Source organism: Desmodus rotundus, chromosome 4 (genome assembly GCF_022682495.2).
Source record: "Desmodus rotundus isolate HL8 chromosome 4, HLdesRot8A.1, whole genome shotgun sequence".
NCBI lineage: Eukaryota > Metazoa > Chordata > Mammalia > Chiroptera > Phyllostomidae > Desmodus > Desmodus rotundus.
Window position 1 is genome coordinate 71,303,712 of NC_071390.1, and position 21,009 is coordinate 71,324,720.

General features: G+C 37.2%; 1 protein-coding gene across 11 annotated transcripts in view; it reads right to left on the reverse strand.

Moving 5' to 3' along the window:
• The window catches only part of CSGALNACT2 (chondroitin sulfate N-acetylgalactosaminyltransferase 2), a 114,251-nt gene that overhangs the window by 66,116 nt on the left and 27,126 nt on the right, over positions 1-21,009 (reverse strand). For 6 of the 11 annotated variants that reach the window (XM_045196013.2, XM_045196012.3, XM_024561155.3 and 3 more), the window contains 3 exons: positions 3,936-4,865; positions 2,396-2,612; positions 992-1,093 (listed from right to left, as the gene is read on the reverse strand). In XM_045196013.2, coding sequence (XP_045051948.1) covers positions 992-1,093; positions 2,396-2,612; positions 3,936-4,596 — 980 coding nt within the window. In that variant the 5' untranslated portion in view covers positions 4,597-4,865. Of the gene's footprint in view, positions 1-53; positions 135-991; positions 1,094-2,395; positions 2,613-3,935; positions 4,866-20,828; positions 20,877-21,009 lie in introns of those variants that run through there. The other 5 variants (XM_045196009.2, XM_045196011.2, XM_045196016.2 and 2 more) reach the window with 3 other exon arrangements.

Below are 21,009 nucleotides of genomic sequence, written 5' to 3' on the forward strand. Positions count from 1 at the left end.
GTCCTATTCCAACCACCGCCAGCCAGGCTCTAAGCAGGGTATCTCGAACGTACCTGGTGGGATTCAATGAATGTTAGTGGAATGATTCAAGAAGAATGGCCAGACAAACCTGGACTCTTCGGAAATGGCCACAGCTAGCAGAAAGGCAAAGAAGTAAAGGATACAGAATTGGCATGGTCAGAAAACAAAATCAACTTAATATCTTACATTATAAAATATTTCATTTACAAAATACTTACATTTTATTAATACCAGAGGAACGTTTCAAGAAGAAAGTATGTGTCAGGTATCAATCGTAAAAAAGTGATAGAAGGATGACAGAGAAAAGGCTGAATTTGGCAATTAAGTCATAACTTTGGGATAACTTAGAGATAAAAAGGCTGAGTAGCTATGGAATTAATAATGAAGTATTAAGGAATTATTAATTCATTCAAAATTCTGAGCACCTACTATATGCCAGGTACTATATGAGTTGTCTGGTTAGAGAATTACTGTCTTGTGAGGTTAAGCTATGAAGGGACAGAAACCTAACAGTACTACCTAGTGGATATTGTAGAGTCAGGTGGAAGTTTCTTAGGGATAAGGGGAGACCTAAGCATCATTTACAGGGTGAGAAGAAATGGAAAGACAAGTGACAAGTAAGAGACAAATTTAAGAGACATTATCAAAGTGAAGGGATTAGATTTAGAAAAAGGAAAGATTTCAACAGGAGGAAACCAAGGAGTGATAAATGGAGACAAACATAGAAAGTAAGTGGGCTCCAGAATGACAGCACACTGACCACACCAGGCTTTCTGCTAAGAGGGTAAGGGAAGATGAGTCATACAGTTGCATGAGGGAACCTGGGGTGAAATGAGGAAACTTACCACCACTCACATGCTCAGCCAACTTTTAAACAGCAGCTATTCCAAATTAACTCACTAAATATCTGACATTCTCACTCTTCTAATGTTATATATCAAGGACTTCTATATAGACAAGGCTCACCCACCTTGTGACAGATTCTAGGATGGACTTCACTTCAGACAGTCCTTCTTTACCAAAATACACCACTGTCAGATGAATCCTCTTGTCCTGATAAATACATACATCCCTAACAGAATTAAAAAATAAAGTTTATTCAGGAAAACATGAGGCTCTACTTATTCAGATAGCAATCACGAGAAGAAAATGAATGAGGCATTATTAAAGACAAAATCACATGAGTTTTAAGTAAATATAAAGTACTAAATTATTAAAGACATCACTGTGGATGAATAACAATGTATATGACTAAATGAGAGCAACCCTTGGAGGGTCATGGAAGCAGTCCAACAATGTTGCTAAATTTCAAAACATTTTGGAAACTTCTGCTTTGGAATTTCCTTCAGGAGCAAATTACAAGCTACTTAAGGAAATAAACCCAATCAGTTCAGAAGCAAATAAATAAATATGCATCTTTTGATTAGAGACTTACTTTGTCTTCAGACTAGTACCAAAACTACACTTATATTTAAGAAATATTTGCTACTAATAAGATACTAACTTTAAAGAATACTGTAGTATCTAAAGGCAATTCCAAGAAAAGCAATAAAAAATGACTTAGGAAATCAGATCTCAGGTAAGCCATTTCAGACATGCAAAACTCACTTGGACGCATGACTTCTACATATTGTTACAGAAGAGTGTTAACTAACTTTAAATCCAACAATTTCAGTTACGAATAAAGACTGGAATTACAAAGCATTAAAAAGAACATATTAAAATATTTAAAACAAGGCAATTGTTAAAACAAAAAAAGCAAAACTTTACTCAAGTAGTTATTCTAATATGTAGTTGTTAATTCTTTAACACTTCGGTGTTTGAAAATATCCAAATCTAATGGCAAAAAAATCCTTTTAAAAATTGTTAGTCTCTGCTTCCCAAGATGGAATAACTTTCTCCCATTTTTAGTTGAATGTTTGTATTTCTAAAACTTATTTCAATTTTAAAATTCAAATTGTTCTTAAGGGAATTTTCTGGGGAAATACCAATGTTCCATATCTTGATTAGAGAGGCGGCTACAAGAGTATACATTTGTCAAAAGTCATAAAACCCACCCCTGAAATATGTGGATTTTATTGTTATGTTAATTATGCCTCAATAATGTTATTTTTAAAAGTGCAACTTATCCTTACATGAATTCACACACAATTATAGAGGTAATCAAAGTTAGTTTCTTGTAACTGTCATCCTCAATTTATTTTACTTCATAGTTGAAATTGTCAAAAACACAATATGTTATACATGTTTTAAGAAAAAAGATAAAATTATCCTGTAATTCTAAATAATCATACTCACTGAAGATAAGTAAATGTGTATGAAGTTTGATTTTTTTCAGGCATGCTTAGACCAATCATTAAGCTCTGAGAGTTACCTGAAGTTCTGCATAAACTGTACAAATGCTTCAGTTCTTTCAGCAAGTGGCACGATTATATTAATAAGTGATCTAGTAATGTCAATCATCTCGCTCTTCACTTTCATGAGAGGTCCAAAAGGGCGGAAGAGGGTCACATGTCTATATTCCATAAGGTCTGCTTTCTTAAAAAAGAGTTCATACTGTGTGCCCTTATCTCTCTCAGTGCGGTAATAACCTGAAGGAAAGAGTTAGGGACAAAGATGTCTCCATGTCAAAGTTTATAAATTCAATGTGAATATGGATTTTACTCAAAGATCAAAAGTATTAAACCAGATCTGTAGGGTTTTTATCTGTTTGTGAAAATATTTATCCCCACAACTATTTCTTTATAAAAGGAGAAGTTAAAAAAGTTCACTGATGTGCTATAATTATCTATATTATTATTCAATCCATAGCATATGCTACAAATATTCTGCTTTATATAAGCAGAATATAAAACTGGTGTTGGTTCCTTTTTTTTCAGGCAGATGTGAACACATTTTACACATTACTTAGTTATTTCCTTGGCAGCTTTCAATTCTGCTGTAAGCTACAAACATAGAGTGAAAAGACAAAAAGCTGAGCTTGCAGAAAAAATAGAATAGTTTTGAGAGGAACAACCCATTGAAAATGGCAGGAAATGACAGCAGAAAAAAGAGGTGGCTACAGGGAGAGGACAGTTGAAATGCCAGAAAGTAGAATGTTCTCCCTGATAGCCTCTAAGGGCCCAGAGGTGCAGTATTACGTATAGCAAGTGACATCCATGATGACTCGTGGCACACAGTGTATATGACAACTAAAGAGAACTTGTAAGAAAGATTGTATCTAAAATGGTTTTAAGTCTGCAATTAAATATCCAGTAGAGGATATTACGATGGGGATAGGTGGGGATCTATTCCTGTTTATATCAATCAATAATTATCTAAGATTTATAGCAGTATTCCTCAACTTTTGAGTCATGTCCCATTTGATGTGTAAAAATCCCATGCCCTTATTGCCATTTGTATTAGGAAAATACTTTTACAAATGCCAAATATGCTTTTTAATATTATGTATGCCTCCTTGATATTCTCATATGTGCTGCTCTCCTCCCTCCAAAATATAGAATAACCACTGATCTACAGAATGAGGTTTTTTCCTTTACTTTATCAAATAGTTTTAAAATCTTAAGCCTTAGTTCATACATTTTTAAAATATATAAAAAAGGAACACCAAGACCAGCGAAGACAGGAATGCAAATACATATACACGTAAATACACAAGAGCCCTGAGAGCTCTCCAACTTGGGTAGCAGTCCTCTAAATAAGCTTAGATTTATTCTATTTTCCTGGTTCTTATTTTCTACTTTATTACAATCGTATTATAACTGTTTCCAAAAAGCCACTTCAAAATCTTGGTGGAATGAAATGGGTAGACAAATGTTTTAATACTGTGGAAAATGACTGACATATTACCATCATACAATAACAACATTCTGTCATACTAGTATAACTATGGACCAACACATTTTTCACATTACCTTCTATGAAGTCATTTTCATTAAATATCAGTTTCTCTCCAAGGGGACCATCCTCATCTTCCTGTTCATCATCTTCATCAGGATTATTAATGACCTCCAAGCCAGCTTCAATAACTTCCACCAATTCATCTCGCTTGTCTTTTCTAACTGGCTTTTCCTCAGGATGGCGAGTGAGACCCATTTCCAATTGAAATACTTTCATTAAGGTAAAACTTTCAAACGGAATGACGCCATACTCACTAGGTAGTTTGGCTCCTATGCTAACTTCAGCTTTGTCAATTTGGGAATGAAGAAACTCTAAAAGATCACTAGGTACTTGTTCTTTGTGACCTTGATACCCTATGCCATTAGACCCTACATTCTTTCTCTCTTGTAATGATCTCATCTTCTCATTCATTTCTTGCAATTCTTGTTTTAGTTGTGCAATTTGGCGTTTCAGACTGGTTGCCCTGGTTTGATAATGTTCTTCTTGCTCTTGCAGTAGGGCTTGATAATACTCTTTACCATAATTTTCCCCAATGACCCCAGGAAGAGATGCATTTCCATCAGTCTGGGGGACACATTCCAGAAGATACAGAAACAGTACCAAAATGCAAACTAAAGCAAGACCCAATAGTAGCCACTGGGTCCGGGTCTGAAGAATCAGTCCTCTTCTAGACATTCTTATTAATGTGGACTTGCCTACTGAGGTAAGTTCTTTGCTTGTTCATACCTTTAGCAAAAGGTTATCAAAAATTTAAAAACAAAATTAGGATTTCCATAAAAGTTACCAAAATGAATTTTGCCATAGCTTAAAAAATTTCTTCCTTCAGCAGTCAAGACTACTTGCAGAAATGAGAAATTATGCATACCTCCTGTATCGTTACCTTGATATCCATAATGAAGATCTACAGAACCAGATAAAATTCCATTATATGTGTGGTGGCCTTTCTGAAAGAAACAAATCAGAACCAATTAGAATTTTGTTTCCTTAAATACAGGGTCCAGCCCAAATAACTCCCCTCTTTTATTACATAAAAATCTTTTATTACAAAATCATAAGCATGTAATTCTATAACATAACAATATCACACTCAAGCATACCATATGACATTTTACATGAAATGTTCAAGTTGCTGTCCATTTCATACGAGACATTCATGTACCCTAGCCACCACGCTCAATTGTGTTACTTCTGCTGGATCTTTTACATCAAATTATTGACAACTTCAGTAAACTTATGTGACCACTATATGTCGAGCACCATGAGAGGCACTGATACAATTCAGAATATTCAGTAAATTGTGGGAGAAATTATTAAGAAAAATATCTTAAGATAGGACATGTAATACTCAACCAGAATGTCTACATATCCATAACCTCCTGAATAAATAAAAAATCATTAAAATTACATTTAGAATAGTTTGTGTTACATATATTCTACAATTATGTAATTATTTAGAAACTATATTGCTTATAGCTCTATATTAACATAATATTTTGATAAACACACCACTTTCCACCTATTGCGTATCACAATTTGGGAACTACGTTTCTATAAATTGTTTTTGTTATATTAATAGTGGCTTAGTAGAGGGAGAGAGAGATTCTTCCAGTAATTAATTCAAGAATTCAACTTCATTAATTTCTACGGCTCAAATCTAAGAGCCTTAAAATTAAGTGGAGGAAAAAACAGTTTCAAAAGATCAGAAACATCTGGAAAACACATTAAGAAACATTTTTACATCCAAAATCCTCCAGTAGATTATTTCAGCATTAGATCACATAATTCTTTCAGAGCAACAAATTTCCTACAAGTCTAGAAGGGCTTAGAGTCTATATAAAGAAAAAACATGAACATTTTAATGGTTTTTTTTTTTTCAGGGAAACAGTATTAAAAAACCTTTTATAAATTTACAAAATTATTCAATACATAGTACAGTTCATACCACAACCAGTTGTGTGAGCTCTCCTGTTTTCTTTGTAAATTAAGGATTCTTAACTGTAGAAATAGAGATGGTTAAACTTAGCAGACAGGAGAACAGGGGAGGCCTCTGCCCCAGAGAGAAACTCCATTCTAATGAAGTGCTTGTCAAGAACTATATGTAATATAGTAAGCTTTTAACAGATGTTCTCTACCAGTGCAGCAGAACCTGTGGAAGATGATCACCAGGGAACATGAGTCCTAGTCACTTTTTCACTGATTAGGAAAGTGTAGATACTTCTGCGAGAAATGCTGCAATATGTGTGTTTTATGTGGCACATATCTGTATAAAATATAGGCTAGTAGACCTAAATGGACTTAACTACCCTTAGCCATTTATTACTTTAGTTAACCAAATGACAACTAAGTACCTTGAAAAGTTTAATTCATCACTGAAATAACAGTGTATATCACATATAGATTTGTGTTACAATCATATACACATGAGGCAGAGAGAAGATGGTGGTAAAGGAGGTGGGAGCCGAGCCCACTTGCTTGTGCACCCAAATCAGACACTTAGCTGATCTCCCAAAAAACAATGTGAACAGTCAACAGAATCTTAACTGATATGAAATTTGAAAGCCAAAGAGTAAAGAGGATACTTCAAAATGGGTGGTAAGGATGTTTTTAGGTGAACGGAAAAAGTCTCCAGGCGTGGTGCTAACATCTGTGGAGAGTCCAGTCAGAGAGAGTAGCCTAGCAGCTCCCTCCTCTCCCAGGGCAAGGAATCCCCAGACCAGGACAGGAGCTACTTGGAGCAAATCATGGGGGAGAAACAGGCTACACACTCACACAGCTTGCAGCACACCCTAGCTGTGGTGTGAATGCCAACCAGGAGAGTGCCTGCACCTGGACCTGTGGGAAAATGAGGGCTCTGATTGGCATGACCGAGATAGACTCTTGATTTATTGGAGAGGTGGAGTGTGTGGAAAGCAGGGCACTATAGTGGGAGTGCCCAAAGAGACTTTTTTAAAAGAGCAGCTGAAGTGTGCTTGGCAGGAACCTTGCATGTGCAGCTGCCCTGCCAACAAGGAGGGAGGACTGTGGGTGCAATCTGCTCCCAATCAATACACCTGGGCAGTTTGATCAAAGGGGTGCAAAGTGAGGTGGTTTCTTGGCCCCAGCCTGGTACAGTGGTACAGTTTAGAGTGTGGGACACTGATTGCTGTGAGGGCAATGGACTGGGAAATGTTCATCTGAAATTAAGTGAGGCCAGACTGATCCCCCTTCCTTGGTGTAACCTCTGGGAAGGGAAGATTGAGCCCAACCCCCATCTCCTGCAAGAGCTGCGAAGATCTGCAAAACCAACTAGGCAGGCTAAACAACCTGCAAGGGGCATTTCCACAACAGTGAGACAGCAAGACAAATGTCTAAAAGGGCCCATTTTGAACTCCCCACAGGGAGACAAGTACAGTGGGTCCTAGGGCCCTATTTCACTGAGGCCATCAAAGCAGGAAGCTCAGAAAGCATGCAGCAAGGGAGATTCAAGGTGCCACCCAGCCTTGATTCACATACAGAGCTGCAGTCTACACCACGTAGGAGAGAGCTGACACTCTTAAGCAGATTGTCCCCCGCACCGTTATGAAACAAACAGCTATTTAATCAGAAACTATACAATACTGGAAATAATAAACTGGGACAGACTAAGACGAGAGGTGCAGGAGCAGGGGGAACGCACACACAAATTTCCTAAAAGAATGAACAGTGACTCCCAGAGGCCTAACCCTCTCAATCACAACAGTAGGTCTCTCTAGAGGCAGGGGAAAGAGTTATTTATAGGCAGTATTACCAGAAGCTGGACAAGCCACTCCAGAACTTGAGCTGATAAAAAACCAGAGAGGGATCCAGAAAGAAGTCAGAAGGCAAACTCCAACAGCTGAGATAAATTTCACCTTGCTCTTCCTCAGAACTTGTTTTTTTCTTTTTTCCTTTCTTCTTTTTTCCTTTCATATAGCCTTTTAATATTTCTTCTCTCACTTCAATCAGATTCCAACTAATTCACCACTCTTGGTGTTTTATTTTTTATTATTTTTATTGAGATTATATATATTTTTCATATTATTGACACTTCAAATCCCACATAGCATCTGTCCCTGGTCTAACTCCATTGTGCCATGTGATTGACCATTCTCACTGTTGTCGTATCTTTATTTTCTCCCATGCTATGCCATGTTCCTATTCCTTACTCTTACTATTTCTCCTCCATCTATCCTTGCAAACACATTCTTCCTTCCTTAAGTCAGCTCACATTAATTTTCCCCTTTTGTAATAGTCTTATATGCTTTCCACCTTTATAAATTGTAACTAGCTGAGTGAGGATATCATGGTTATTGCTGTTCTCCAACACAACTCCTACTTGTTCACTATTTGTACTTTAAAGTACTTTAAATACCCTAGGATACTTTCTACCTGTCTTATTCCATTTTGCCTTCCCCCTGACCTTAATCACATGAGTTAGGAATTTTAATTTTCTTGTTCCCCTTCTTACCCTGAGCTCTATGGCGTACTCTTATTAGTTTTCATCCCTCACCCACTCAAAATCACTTTTTTTCTTTTTAAAATATTTATTTATTTTTAAACAGAGGAGAAGGGAGGGAGAAAGAGAGGGAGAGAAACATTAATGTGTGGTTGCTTCACACACGCCCCCTACTGGGGACCTGGCCTGCAACCCAAGCATGTGCCCTGACTGGGAGTCAAACCAGTGACATTATGGTTCACAGGGTGAGCTCAATCAATGATCCACACCCACCAGGGCTAAAATTATCTTTCTTTACTGTAGATATCTCATTTACTTTTTCTCTTTATACAGTATTCTTACTCCCTTTCCACCTTTAATAATCTTCATTCAGCTATTGTTGCTATTGACCCTCCTGTGGTTTTTCTGCAATTTTGTTTCCGTTGATTCAGTACCTTTTCAATTTTCCTTCAAACCTCATAGTACTCTTCCTTTTTCTTACTCCATTTTTGCCATCGCCCTTACAAGTTTTACAGATATTTTAAATTTTTCCTGTCCCTTTCATTGCCTCATTTCTATTCCCTACTCTTATTATTTTGCCTCCCTCTTCCCTCTCAAAGTCATTTTTATTTCTTTTAGTCATCTCATATTCCCTTTGTCCTGTATGTAATATTCTTAATCTCTTTGCTCATCGCTCTTGGTCATTCATGCTGATATGGTAGGATTTTTTCTTCTAGTGTGGGTTTGGATACTGCTCATACTGCTTTGTTAACATACATGTACAACAGCATATAAGACACAGCAGTACTTGTGAATACCAGTAAGCCAGATGGAGGGGAGAACCCAAAAAAAGTGAGTCACCAATAGGCAAAGCCCAAGTACAACAAAAGAGCCCACACAAACTGAATAAAGGGCAACTTTAGGTCAGCCAGATAGACGATCAAAGAGACTGTACCAATAAGTCCCACAGAACTCCTACCACAGAAGTCCACTCCACGAAGACAAGTAGGCAAAGCAAAGCATCCTGAGACACAGAAAAAAAAAAACAAACCCAAAAAGGATCACCTAGAATGGGGAGACAAATAAAGAACCCCCCAATCAAAGGGAATGGAGGAATCCCAAGAAAAAGAGCTAAATAAAATTGAGGCAAGCAATCTATCAGACACAGAATTAAAAATGGTTGTAAGGGTGCTCAAGGAACTCAGTGGGAACTACAACAGCATTAAAAAGGAAATAAAAACTATAAACAAGAACCAAGAAGAAATGAAGAATACAATATCTGAAAAAATACATTGGAAGAAATTATAAGCATGCTGGATGAAGCAGAGGACTGAATCACAGAGCTGGAAGACAAGATAGAAAGAAATACTCAGGCAGAGTAACAAAATGAAAAAAGACTCAGAAAGTATGAGGGTACTTTAAGAGAACTTCAGGACAACATGAAATGGAAGAACACTCATGTCATAGCAATACCAGAAGAAAAGGAACAAGGGATAGATAACCTGTTTGAAAAAATGATGATAGAAAATTCCCTAACTTGGGGAGCAGAAAATCACGCAAGTTCAGGAAGCACAGAGAGTCCCAATCAAGATGAACCCAAAGAGGCCTACTCCAAGACACATCATAATTAAAATGTCAAATGTTAAAGACAAAGGGAGAATTTTAAAGGCAACAAGGGAGAAACAGATAGTAATACACAAGGAAGCTCCAGTAAGGTCAGCAGCTGATTTCTCCACAGAAACACTACAAGCCAGAAAGGAATGGCAAGAAATATTCTAAGTAATGAAAAGCAAAGGCCTGCAACAAAGATTACTCCATCTGCAAGGCTGTCATTTAGAAAGGAAGGCAAAATAATGAGTTTCCCAGACAAAAGAAGGCTAAAAGAATACACCTGCATGCTAAAGAGATTGCTTTAAGAAGATAACAGAAAAGAGTGAGAGAGAGAGGAACACAGCTACGAGGGAAAAAATGGCAATGAATAAATACCTATCAATAATAACCTTAAATGTAAATGGATTAAATGCTCCAATCCAAAAAGACATAGGTATGCTGAATGGATAAGAAAACGTGACCAGCATATATGCTGGCTACAACAGCACCACCTCAGAATAAAACAATTACACAGACCAACAGTGAGGGTTGGAAAACAATATTCCAAGCAAATGGACATGAAAAAAAAAAAAAAAGCCAGGGTAGCAATACTTATATCAGTCAAAATAGATGGCAAAACAAAGGCCATTAAAAACAGACAAGAGAAAGGCACTTCATAATACTTAAGGGAAGAATCAATCAAGAATATATAAACATTGTGAACATATATGCACCCAACATGGGAGCACACAAATATATAAAGAAAATCTTGGAGGAATTCAAAAAGATATAGACAGCAACATACTTATATTAGGGGTTTTAACACCCCACTGTCAAAAATAGATATATCTTTTGGCATTGCATAATGCCCCAGATAAAATGGATTTAACTGATATATATATATAACCTTTCATCCCAAAGAAGCCAAACATAACATTCTTTTCAAAAGCACAATGAACATCTTCAAAGATAGACCACATGATAGGACACTAAACAAGCCTCAACAAACTCAAGAAAACTGAAATCATATCAAGCATTTTCCCAGATGACAATGGCTTGAAACTAGAAACCAAACTCAAGGAAAAAGTTCAAAAACATTCAAATACATGGAGACTGAATAACATGTTATTAAACAATGAAAGGGTAAACAGTGAGATCAAGCAAGAAATCAAGAAGTTTCTGGAAACAAATGAAAATGAACACACAACAACCCAAAACCTATGGGACACAGCAAAGGCAGTCCTGAGAGGGAAGTTCATAGCAATACAGGCCTACCTAAAATAGAAACATTTCAAATACACTACCTAACCTTACAATTACAAGAACTAGAGGAACAACAACAAGTTTCAGAGCAAATAGAAGAAAGGAAATAACCAAGATTAGATCAGAATTAAATTACTTAGAGACTAAAAGAATAATTCAAAGGATCAATAAATCCAGGAGCTGGTTCTTTGAAAAGATAAACAAAATTAACAAGCCTTTTACAAACTCATCAGGAAAAAAAGAGAGAGGACCCAAATAAATAAAATGAGAAACAAATAAAATAAAATAGGAAAGAGGAGAAATTACAATCAATAACACAGAATACAAAGGATTGTAAGAAATTACTACAAAGAACTATATACCAAGAAATTTGTAAACCTGAGTGAAATGGACAGATTTCCAGAAACACATATTCCCCCAAAACTGAATTAAGAAAAAGCAGAAAGCTTGAATAGATGAATAACAGCCAGTGAAATTGAAACAGTAGTAAAAAAAAATCCCACACAATAGCCCTGGACCAGATGCTTCACAGGAGAGTTTTAGTAAACACTTAGGAAAGAGCTAACCCAGATCCTTCTCAAACTGTTGAAAAAAAATCCAAATGAGGGAAGATTCCCAAACTCTTTTTATGTGGCTAGCATTATCCTAATTCCAAAACTAGATAAAAGACACAATGAAGAAAGAAAAGTAGAGGACAATGTCACTGATGAACATAGACACTAAAATCTTCAACCAAGTAATGGCCAACCAGATCTGCAATACATTAAAATACTATACACCATGATCAAGTGGGATTCATCCCAGGGATGCTAGGAAGGTACAATGCATGCAAATCAATAAATGTAATACATCGTATAAAAAAAAGACAAAAATCACATGACCATGTCAATAGATGCTTGAAAAGTATTCGATACAGTACAGCACCCACTTATGATAAAAACACTCAGCAAAGTGGGAGTAGAGGGAGGAGGATACTTCAACATAATAAAGGCCATATATGAGAGACCTACAGACAACATCACAATCAATGAGCAAAACCAAAGCTCTTTACCCCTAACATCAGCCACAATACAAGGGTGTCCATATTCACCACTCCTATTTAACATAATATTAGAAGTTCTAGTCACAGCAATCAGACATGAAAAAGAAATAGAAGGCATCCAAATTGGAAAGGAGGAAGTAAAACCGTCATTGTTTGCAGATGACATGATAGTGTACATAGAAAACCCTACAGACTCCACCAAAAACCAGTCGACCTAATAAGTGAAATTGGGAAAAGGGAGAGATATAAAGTCAACATTCAGAAATTGAACGCATTTTTGTACATTATCAATGAAATACACGAACAGAAATTAGGAAAAATTCTATTTACTATAACAACAAGAAAAATAAGTAACTAGGAATAAACCTAACCAAGGAGATAAAATACCTATACTCAGAAAACCATACAACACTGAAGAAAGAAATTAAGGATGACACAAATAAAGGGAAGCATATACCATGTTCATGGATTGGAAGAATTAACATCATTAAAATGTCCATACTACCCAAAGGAATCTATAGATTCCAAGCAATCCCTACCAAAATTCCAAACACATTTCTCAGATATAGAACAAATATTTCAAAAATTTATGTGGAATTATACATGACCCCGAATACATCAGCAATTTTGAGAAAGAAGAACAAAGTAGGATGGGTCACAATATCTGAAATCAAATATTACAAGACCACTGTAATCAAAACAGTCTGATACTGGCATAAGAACAGACACACAGATCAAGGAACATAATGGAGAACCTAGAAATAAATCCATGTCTCTATCATCAATTGATATTTGACAAAGGAGGCAGCAGCATAAAATGGAGTAAAAGTAGCCTCTTCAATAAATGGTGTTGGGAGATCTGGACAAGCACATGCAAAAAAATGAAACTAGACTGCCAAGTTACACCATACACTAAAATAAACTCAAGATGGATAAAAAACCTTAAATATAAGTCATGACAACATGAAAGCCCTAGAGAAGAACATAGGCAGGAAAATTTCAGATATCCCACAAAGCAGTATTTTCACCAATATGACCCCTAGGGCAAGGGATATAAAAGAAAGAATAAACAAATGGGACTACATCAAATTAAAAAGTTTCTGCAGGACTAAAGAAAAGGTCAACAAAATGAAATGGGAACAAACTGAATGGGAAATCATATTTGCTAATAATACTTTGGACAATGGTTTGATCTCTCAAATATATAAAGAACTCACATGACACCAGAAAGACAAACAATTCAATTAAAAAATGGGCAAAGGACCTGAACAGACACTTCTCCAAGGAGGACATACAGGGGGCCCAGAGACATATGCAAGAATCAACATCCCTAGCTGTCAGAGAAATGCAAATTAGAACCACAATGAGACACCACTTCCCATCAGTTAGAATGGACATCATTAACACATCAATACACAACAAGTGTTGGCAAGGTTGTGGAGAAAAGGGAACCCTAGTATGCTGTTGGGAATGCAGACTAGTGCAGCCATTGTGGAAAACAGTATGGAAGTTCCTCAAAAAACTAAAAATGGAACTGCCTCTTGTTTCAGTAATTCCACTGCTGGAATTATACCCTAAGAATTCTGAAATACCAATCTGAAATAAACTGTGCACCACAATGTTCACAGCAGCGTTATTTAGTGCTCCCCAGTAAATGAGTGGATCAAAAAACTGTGGTACATTTACACAATGGAGTACTATGCAGCAGAAAGAAAGCAGCTCCTACCCTTCACAACAGCATGGATGGAAACAGAGAGCAGTATGCTAAGTGAAATAAACCAGGTGATGAAAGACAAATACCACATTATCTCACCTGTAAGTGGAAACTAATCAATGAAACAAACAAGCAAAACAGTACCAGAGACATGGAAATAAAAAACAAATTGACACCAGAGATGAGGAGGGAGGGGGATAACAAGGGGAAGAGGAAGGGGCAAGTCAAAGAATATGTATAGAGGGCCCATGGGCATGGACAACTGGGTGGGAATTGATTGTGTGAGCAGGTTGGGGTGGCAGGACAGGGGACAGCAATGCAGAAAAATGTGGGACTACTGTAACTGAACAACAATAAAAAAATAAAAATTATGTATATTTATGAGATCTTCACATAAATGTATAAGTGGGTTGAGCTTTTCTATGATATCACCTATTTTACAAATTGTAAATCTTGTTTTATTGTAAATGATGTAGACAAAAGATAGGAAAAGTTTTGGTATGAAGAAATTATCTAGAGACTTTTGGCCAAAATGGAGGCATAGGTAGACACACTGTGCCTCCTCATACAGCCAAAAGAAGGACAACAACAAATTTAAAAACAGAAAACAACCAGAACTGACGAAAATTGAACTGTATGGAAGTCCAACAACCAAGGAGTTAAAGAAGAAACATCCAGACTGGTAGGAGGGGCAGAGATGGGCAGCCGGGCAGAGAGGACTCGCGGCAAGGTGGCGGCTGGAGGACCAGGGCGGTCAAGGCTGCAGCTGGTGGGCAAGGTGGCAACTGACAGACCCAGCGAGGCGGCAGATTGCTGACTTGGCAGTCCCACATTCCCATGCTGATAAACCCGTAGGAACAACTGGGGAACGAGACACACGGCGTAACCCAGAGTTTCAGTGAGGGGAAATAAAGCCTCAAACCTCTGATTGAAACACCTGCGGAGGTTGAGGTGCCAGCAGGAGAAACTCCCAGCCTCACAGAAGAGTTCGTTGGAGAGACCCAAAGGGTCCTAGAACGTTCACAAACCCACCCACCCAGGAATCAGCACCAGAAGGGCCCAATTTCCTTCTGGGTAGTGGGGGAAGTGACTGAAAAAAGGCAGAGGCCAGAGCAAGTGGCATTGTTCCCTCTCGGATCCCTCCCAGACATACAAGGCAGTGTGTGAGTTGCCCCGCCCTGGTAAACACCTAAAGCTCCACCCCTTACTACATTAACAGGAGTGCCAAGACAAAAAAAAAATGGCCCAAATGAAAGATCAGATCAAAGCTCCAGAAAAAATACAACTAAGCGAGGAAGAGATAGCCAACCTATTAGATGCACAGTTCAAAATACTGGTAATCAGGATGCTCACAGAATTGGTTGAATATGGTCACAAATTAGAGGAAAAAATGAAGGCTATGTAAGTGAAATAAAGGAAAATGTACAGGGAACCAACAGTGAAAGGAAGGAAACCAGGCCTCAAATCAACGGTGTGGACCAGAAAGGAGAAAGAAACATTCAACCAGAACAGAATGAAGACACAGGAATTCAGAAAAATGAGGAGAGGCTTAGGAATCTCCAGGACATCTTTAAACATTCCAATATCCGAATCATAGGGGTACCAGAAGGAGAAGAGGAAGAGCAAAAAAATGAAAACTTATTTGAAAAAATAATGGAGGAGAACTTCCCCAATCTGGCAAAGGAAATAGAATTTCAGGAAGTCCAGGAAGCTCAGAGAGTCCCAAAGAAGCTGGACCCATGGAGAAACACACCAAGGCACATCCTAATTACATTAGCCAAGATTAAAGATAAGAAGAGAATTTTAAAAGCAGCAGAGAAAAGGAGACAGTTACCTACAAAGGAGTTCCCAGTAGGTTATTGGCTGATTTTTCAAAACAAACGTTGCAGGCAAGAAGGGGCTGGAAACAAGTATTCAAAGTCATGAAAGGCAAGAACCTACATCCAAGATTACTCTATCCAGCAAAGCTTTCATTTAGAATGGAAGGGCAGATAAAGTGCTTCCCAGATAAGGTCAAGTTAAAGGAGTTCATCATCACCAAGCCCTCACTATATGAAATGTTAAAGGGACTTATCTACGAAAAAGTAGATCAAAAATATGAACAGTAAAATAACAACAAACTCACAGTTATTAACCACACCTAAAACAAACTAAGCAAACAACTAGAACAGGAACAGAATCACAGAAATGGAGAAATGGAGATTATCAGTGGGGTAGTGGGAGGGGGAAGGGGGGGAAAAGGTACAGAGAATAAGTAGCATAAATGGTAGGTACAAAATAGACAGGGGGAGGGTTAAGAAAAGTATAGGAAATGTAGAAGCCAAGAACTTACATGTATGACCCATGGACACGAACTAAAAGGGGGGAATGTGGGTGGGAGGGGGTGTGCAGGGCAGAGGGGAATAAAGGGGGGAAATGGGACAACTGTAATAGTATAATCAATAAAATGTATTTTAAAAAAAGATTATCTAGAGAACATTTGAGATCTTACTCCCCAGTACATGTTGTTAGTTTGGCTCAAATAAACTCATAAAAATTCTCTACAGGTTTGGACATTTCTTACATCAACATTTACTTGGTATAATATAGCAGTATTCAAAAGACACCCACCCAGGACCACACTCTGCAGCCCTGGTCCCCCTACTAAGTACAAACAAGGGTCCATTGTATGCCACAGTATTCAGAATGAAGTTGGGTGAATACTGGGCCATGACTTTATTTGAGGTGTTCTTAGAAAATCCTTGAGTGGATAATGGTAGAGATAACCCAAGGAGAGGAAAGAAAAGGTGGGTTGCTGTTTTAAATTTCAACTCTTTAATTGGCTTGCTTACTGAGAGTCTGAACAAAATATTTGCTAATTAAATGAGAGGCTGAGCTCTCTTTAGCTCTTTTAATTTCAACTCTTTAATTGGCTTGCTTACTGAGAGTCTGAACAAAATATTTGCTAATTAAATGAGAGGCTGAGCTCTCTTTAGCTCCAAAAGAGAAAGTTCTTGCTTCTCCAACCTGACAACAGTTGTTTCAGACCCCCAAATCCAAAGTGGCGAAGATGAGTACTAGAAGTCATCCAGTGAAGTAGCGCAGCCGATCCCAGAGAAGCAGGTGTGACCCCCAGGAAAAGGACAGGGCACCTGGAATGAGTTCATCCTGAGAGAGAGACATGAGAGAGGGGCCTGTATGTTGAAAGTGTTGTAGTTTTTACTGCATTCAGTAAGCTCTTGTTGGCCCTTGTTTGGGTATTCTTAGATGACGAAGAATCTTTGTGGGATTTCTAGAGAAAAAATTTCCTCTAGGGTGTAAAGCAGTCCTATAGAGATATCCATTACATTTAGCTCATCCAGAGACATGCATGTAAGGGCTGGTTTTTCCTAGAACTTTGTTCAGACTCTAAATTAACATGGGAAATCATGCCTCGCAGGCTCACCACAGTCAGCCCCCCATTTATAACTGAGATGGCCAAAATGAGGATCCTTTGATACTTCTGAATTATTTTTTTGTGTGCATAATTAGAAAAAGACTGGCTATAAGTTAGGCAGAATGAATAAAAATTATATTTAATTGATTTCTTAAAGCTTCAAAAAGAGAATTTAGATAAACTGATCAACATATGTCAATGCAATTCTTTGTGTTATTACAAATGGCTGTTGTTATTTTAAAAGGGAGAAGGTCATTTGGAACTTGACTTGTCAAGGGCTAATATGAATTGTAAATGCCTCCTAAACATAATTTAGATATGACAATCCTTTCTTTGTGTCTGTCTGTATATATCTACATATGTATTTTGTAAATGTGAGATAATTTTCTACCTCTGGATGGTACTGTTAAAATTAAAGTCAAGCACTTGTAAGAATTGGATACTCTAAAATTCTCAGCAATATAAAAACTAACTCAGATGCTTTCCAAGTACATGTGACCTAAGATTAATCCTTAGTAAACAAAGCTTGCTTAAGTTTGTTGCTTTAGGTAAACTTTTAGATAAACTAAAGACATATCTTTATTTTGCCTGGGTTTCACAAAAATTAGTCCATGTTAATAATTGACTTTTGTATCTATGAAAAATGTTTCCAGATGCTATAAAATGTCTAAGCTAAAGAATGCTTTCCATTAGAAATTGAGGTTTCACTAGGAATTTTAAGGGTTAAAATCTCAATATATATATATATATTGAGATTTTATTGATATATATATATCAATAGAATATATATATATATTACTATATATATATAGTAATAACTTTGTGGTGTTCCAGAAGGGCCCCTGGAACATATCAAAATACTTGTCTTTTATGTACAATTGCATGGGAAAATAAGAGATAAAAAAAATGAAGAGTTAGGGCTATGGAACACCCAACACGGCTGCGTGGTTCTTCTCATTTTTCAGTTTTTGCATTCCTTCATGCTTCACAGTACATTTAAGTTGAACTTATATAAAAGAAACTATGAGCTGAAATTACTGAAAGAAGGCACCTTACACTACTGCCAAAGTTTATTGCCACAGTCTTACATCAAGAAAATGCCAAGTTGGTAACTGCTTCCTTTCACAGTGAACTTAAGGAGATGAAGACTTTACATTTTGACTATTGGAAAGAAGGTCAAATAAAAGACACTCTCCAACTTTGTTGGAAGGGACCTTATCAGGCCTCTAACCACGAATGGATATCCACCCTTGTCTCTGACACTCATCTCCACATACAAAGGTCACCAAAGCCTTCTAGGGTAGCTGACATCAGAAATAAACAGTTATTCCAACACATCAACAATATCTTAATACTTATGGATTGATATTGAACTTAGAATCCATTTTGTATTGATTGTCTACCTGTCTGCTAATAATAGTGGTCTCAATAATAGTAACATTTGTTCTCTGGCTTTTTCTATATAATCCAATTATTTATCATTACTCTACATGTATAAGATAACTATTAATACTCTTTCCATGACCTATATAATTGCTATACTAGATGCCAAAGGCAGAAAAATAAGAGAAAGCAAAATTTGAATCATGATAATTAATAGGACAGAAATGATCCAGAGTGTTTTTTTCACAATGAAGGCTATAAGATTTGCAAGACTTCCATTTACCTGCCCTTCTCTTTTGGGGAAAAAAAATTTGACCTCAACTCAGATCCCATGGTTCCAGTACTACCCCACTCCCAATGGTCAACAAGATGACACTGACACTGAGACTTCCTAGGAGTGAGAACACATTATCTGACCTAAAAGTCAGTCATCAATATATCTTTCATGTTGATTTATGACCAAAAGGGGGAACGTTGAGGAAGAAAAGGTGGCTCCATGGAAAGTAACCTCATGTGGTGCTCTGATGATAAATTCCAAACTGGGCAGGTCATGGTGGACAGTCACGCTCCAGGAATAACTTAGTGAAAGGGTTTAAGCCAGTCCTGTCCATAGTTCTCATGCATCCAGGTTAACAAACCTTTAAAATACTAAAAATAATACCCCTAAAGAGGTATATTAACTCTCAAGAAAGCACATAATCTTGTTAACTAACCTGTAATCCAATCCCAATCTTGCCTTCTCCAATCTTCCTGAAGTCCCCTCCTTAATTTCAAATGCAAAGAAACTACAAACTGTTATTCTCCAAACCATTTCAGATCTTTCTCCCTGGAATATGTCATCAGTTTGGCTCAAATAAACTCTTATAAAACTTTTAAAAAACTATCTAATTAAAAAATAAGGACGTAAAGCTATTATTAGTTCCAAGACTTTACCATGCCTCAAAACTCTATTTGCATAAGAAACCACTCAAATTTCATTAATTAAAAATAAAACTCTGCAGTACCTCTTTTAAATATTTGTAAGTTATTACTAACCCATTTACTATGGAAAAGAAAGACTAAAACTAAAACACAGAGACGTAATCTTGTATAAATTATTAATAAAGTTATACATATTTACTCTATACTGACTGTTTTGAAGTGAAACTTAATAACGGAACTAACAGCATGTAATCTAAGTACCTCTACCTTTTATTAATACGGTAGCTCATAGTTTTTTCTTTATATAGACAATGGATGTTAAACTATGAGATATAACCCATCAATCGGTAATTACCAAAAGTTTATTTTTCAATGAAATACAACAGAAAATATCAGTGTATATCACATATAGCAGTACTTTGTGTTTCAATTATACATACATATATAATCTCCACAGAAAATGTATTTATAAGTAGGATTTGGTTCAAAAAACCTGAAAAACACATTTATACATTTTTCTGCTGTTATATCGTGATTGCCATCATTCTATGTCAAGTGTTGGTATTATAAATAAGGTTCATTCATAGCACAGATTTAGTCCTAAGTAATCATCTAAGCATAAACAGGGGATGGTTAAGTGTTCTGAGGAGAGAATGAAACATACTATGGAAATGAAAAAATGAGCTGTTGGAGATACAAGATGGTGGAGGAATAAGTGGAAGCTACACTAACATCCTGCTAGGACCAACCTAGAATTACAATTAAATTGTAAAGAAACCATCTAGAATAACCAACTGAACACTAGCCGCAGAGAAGCCTTACAACCACGGACAAACAGAAGAAAACACTTCAACACAATATGACAGGTAGGGAGTGCAGAGCAGACAAGAGAGGGCTGGCTGGGCTCCCACAGGCAGCAGCTGAAGTGCTGGAGGGATAGTTCAGTAACCAGGGGGTCACACACAGAAGTGTGGGGTCTAAATCCCACACTGGGCTCCTTTAGCCTGTAGCACCAGCCTCAGAAAGGAACCCAGATAACATCCAGCTGTGAAAAGCAGCAGTGGTTCTGTCAGCCAGACAGAGACGGCTGGGATGCAGAGAGCCTTTTAAAGGGCAAAAGCACAAAATTTCATTTGTAGCCACTTACCCTGGATGCCAGTAAAGGGAGGGTAGAGTGAACTGGAGACACTTGAAGACAGTCTGGAATTGGTGGCTCTGGGAGAGAACTGTAGTAATAGCTGCCAGGATCCACATGCTGAGTCATTCCCCACACTACAGGAGCCACCTCTCTCAGGCAGAGCACTTCTCTCTGAAGGGCATCAGCCTGA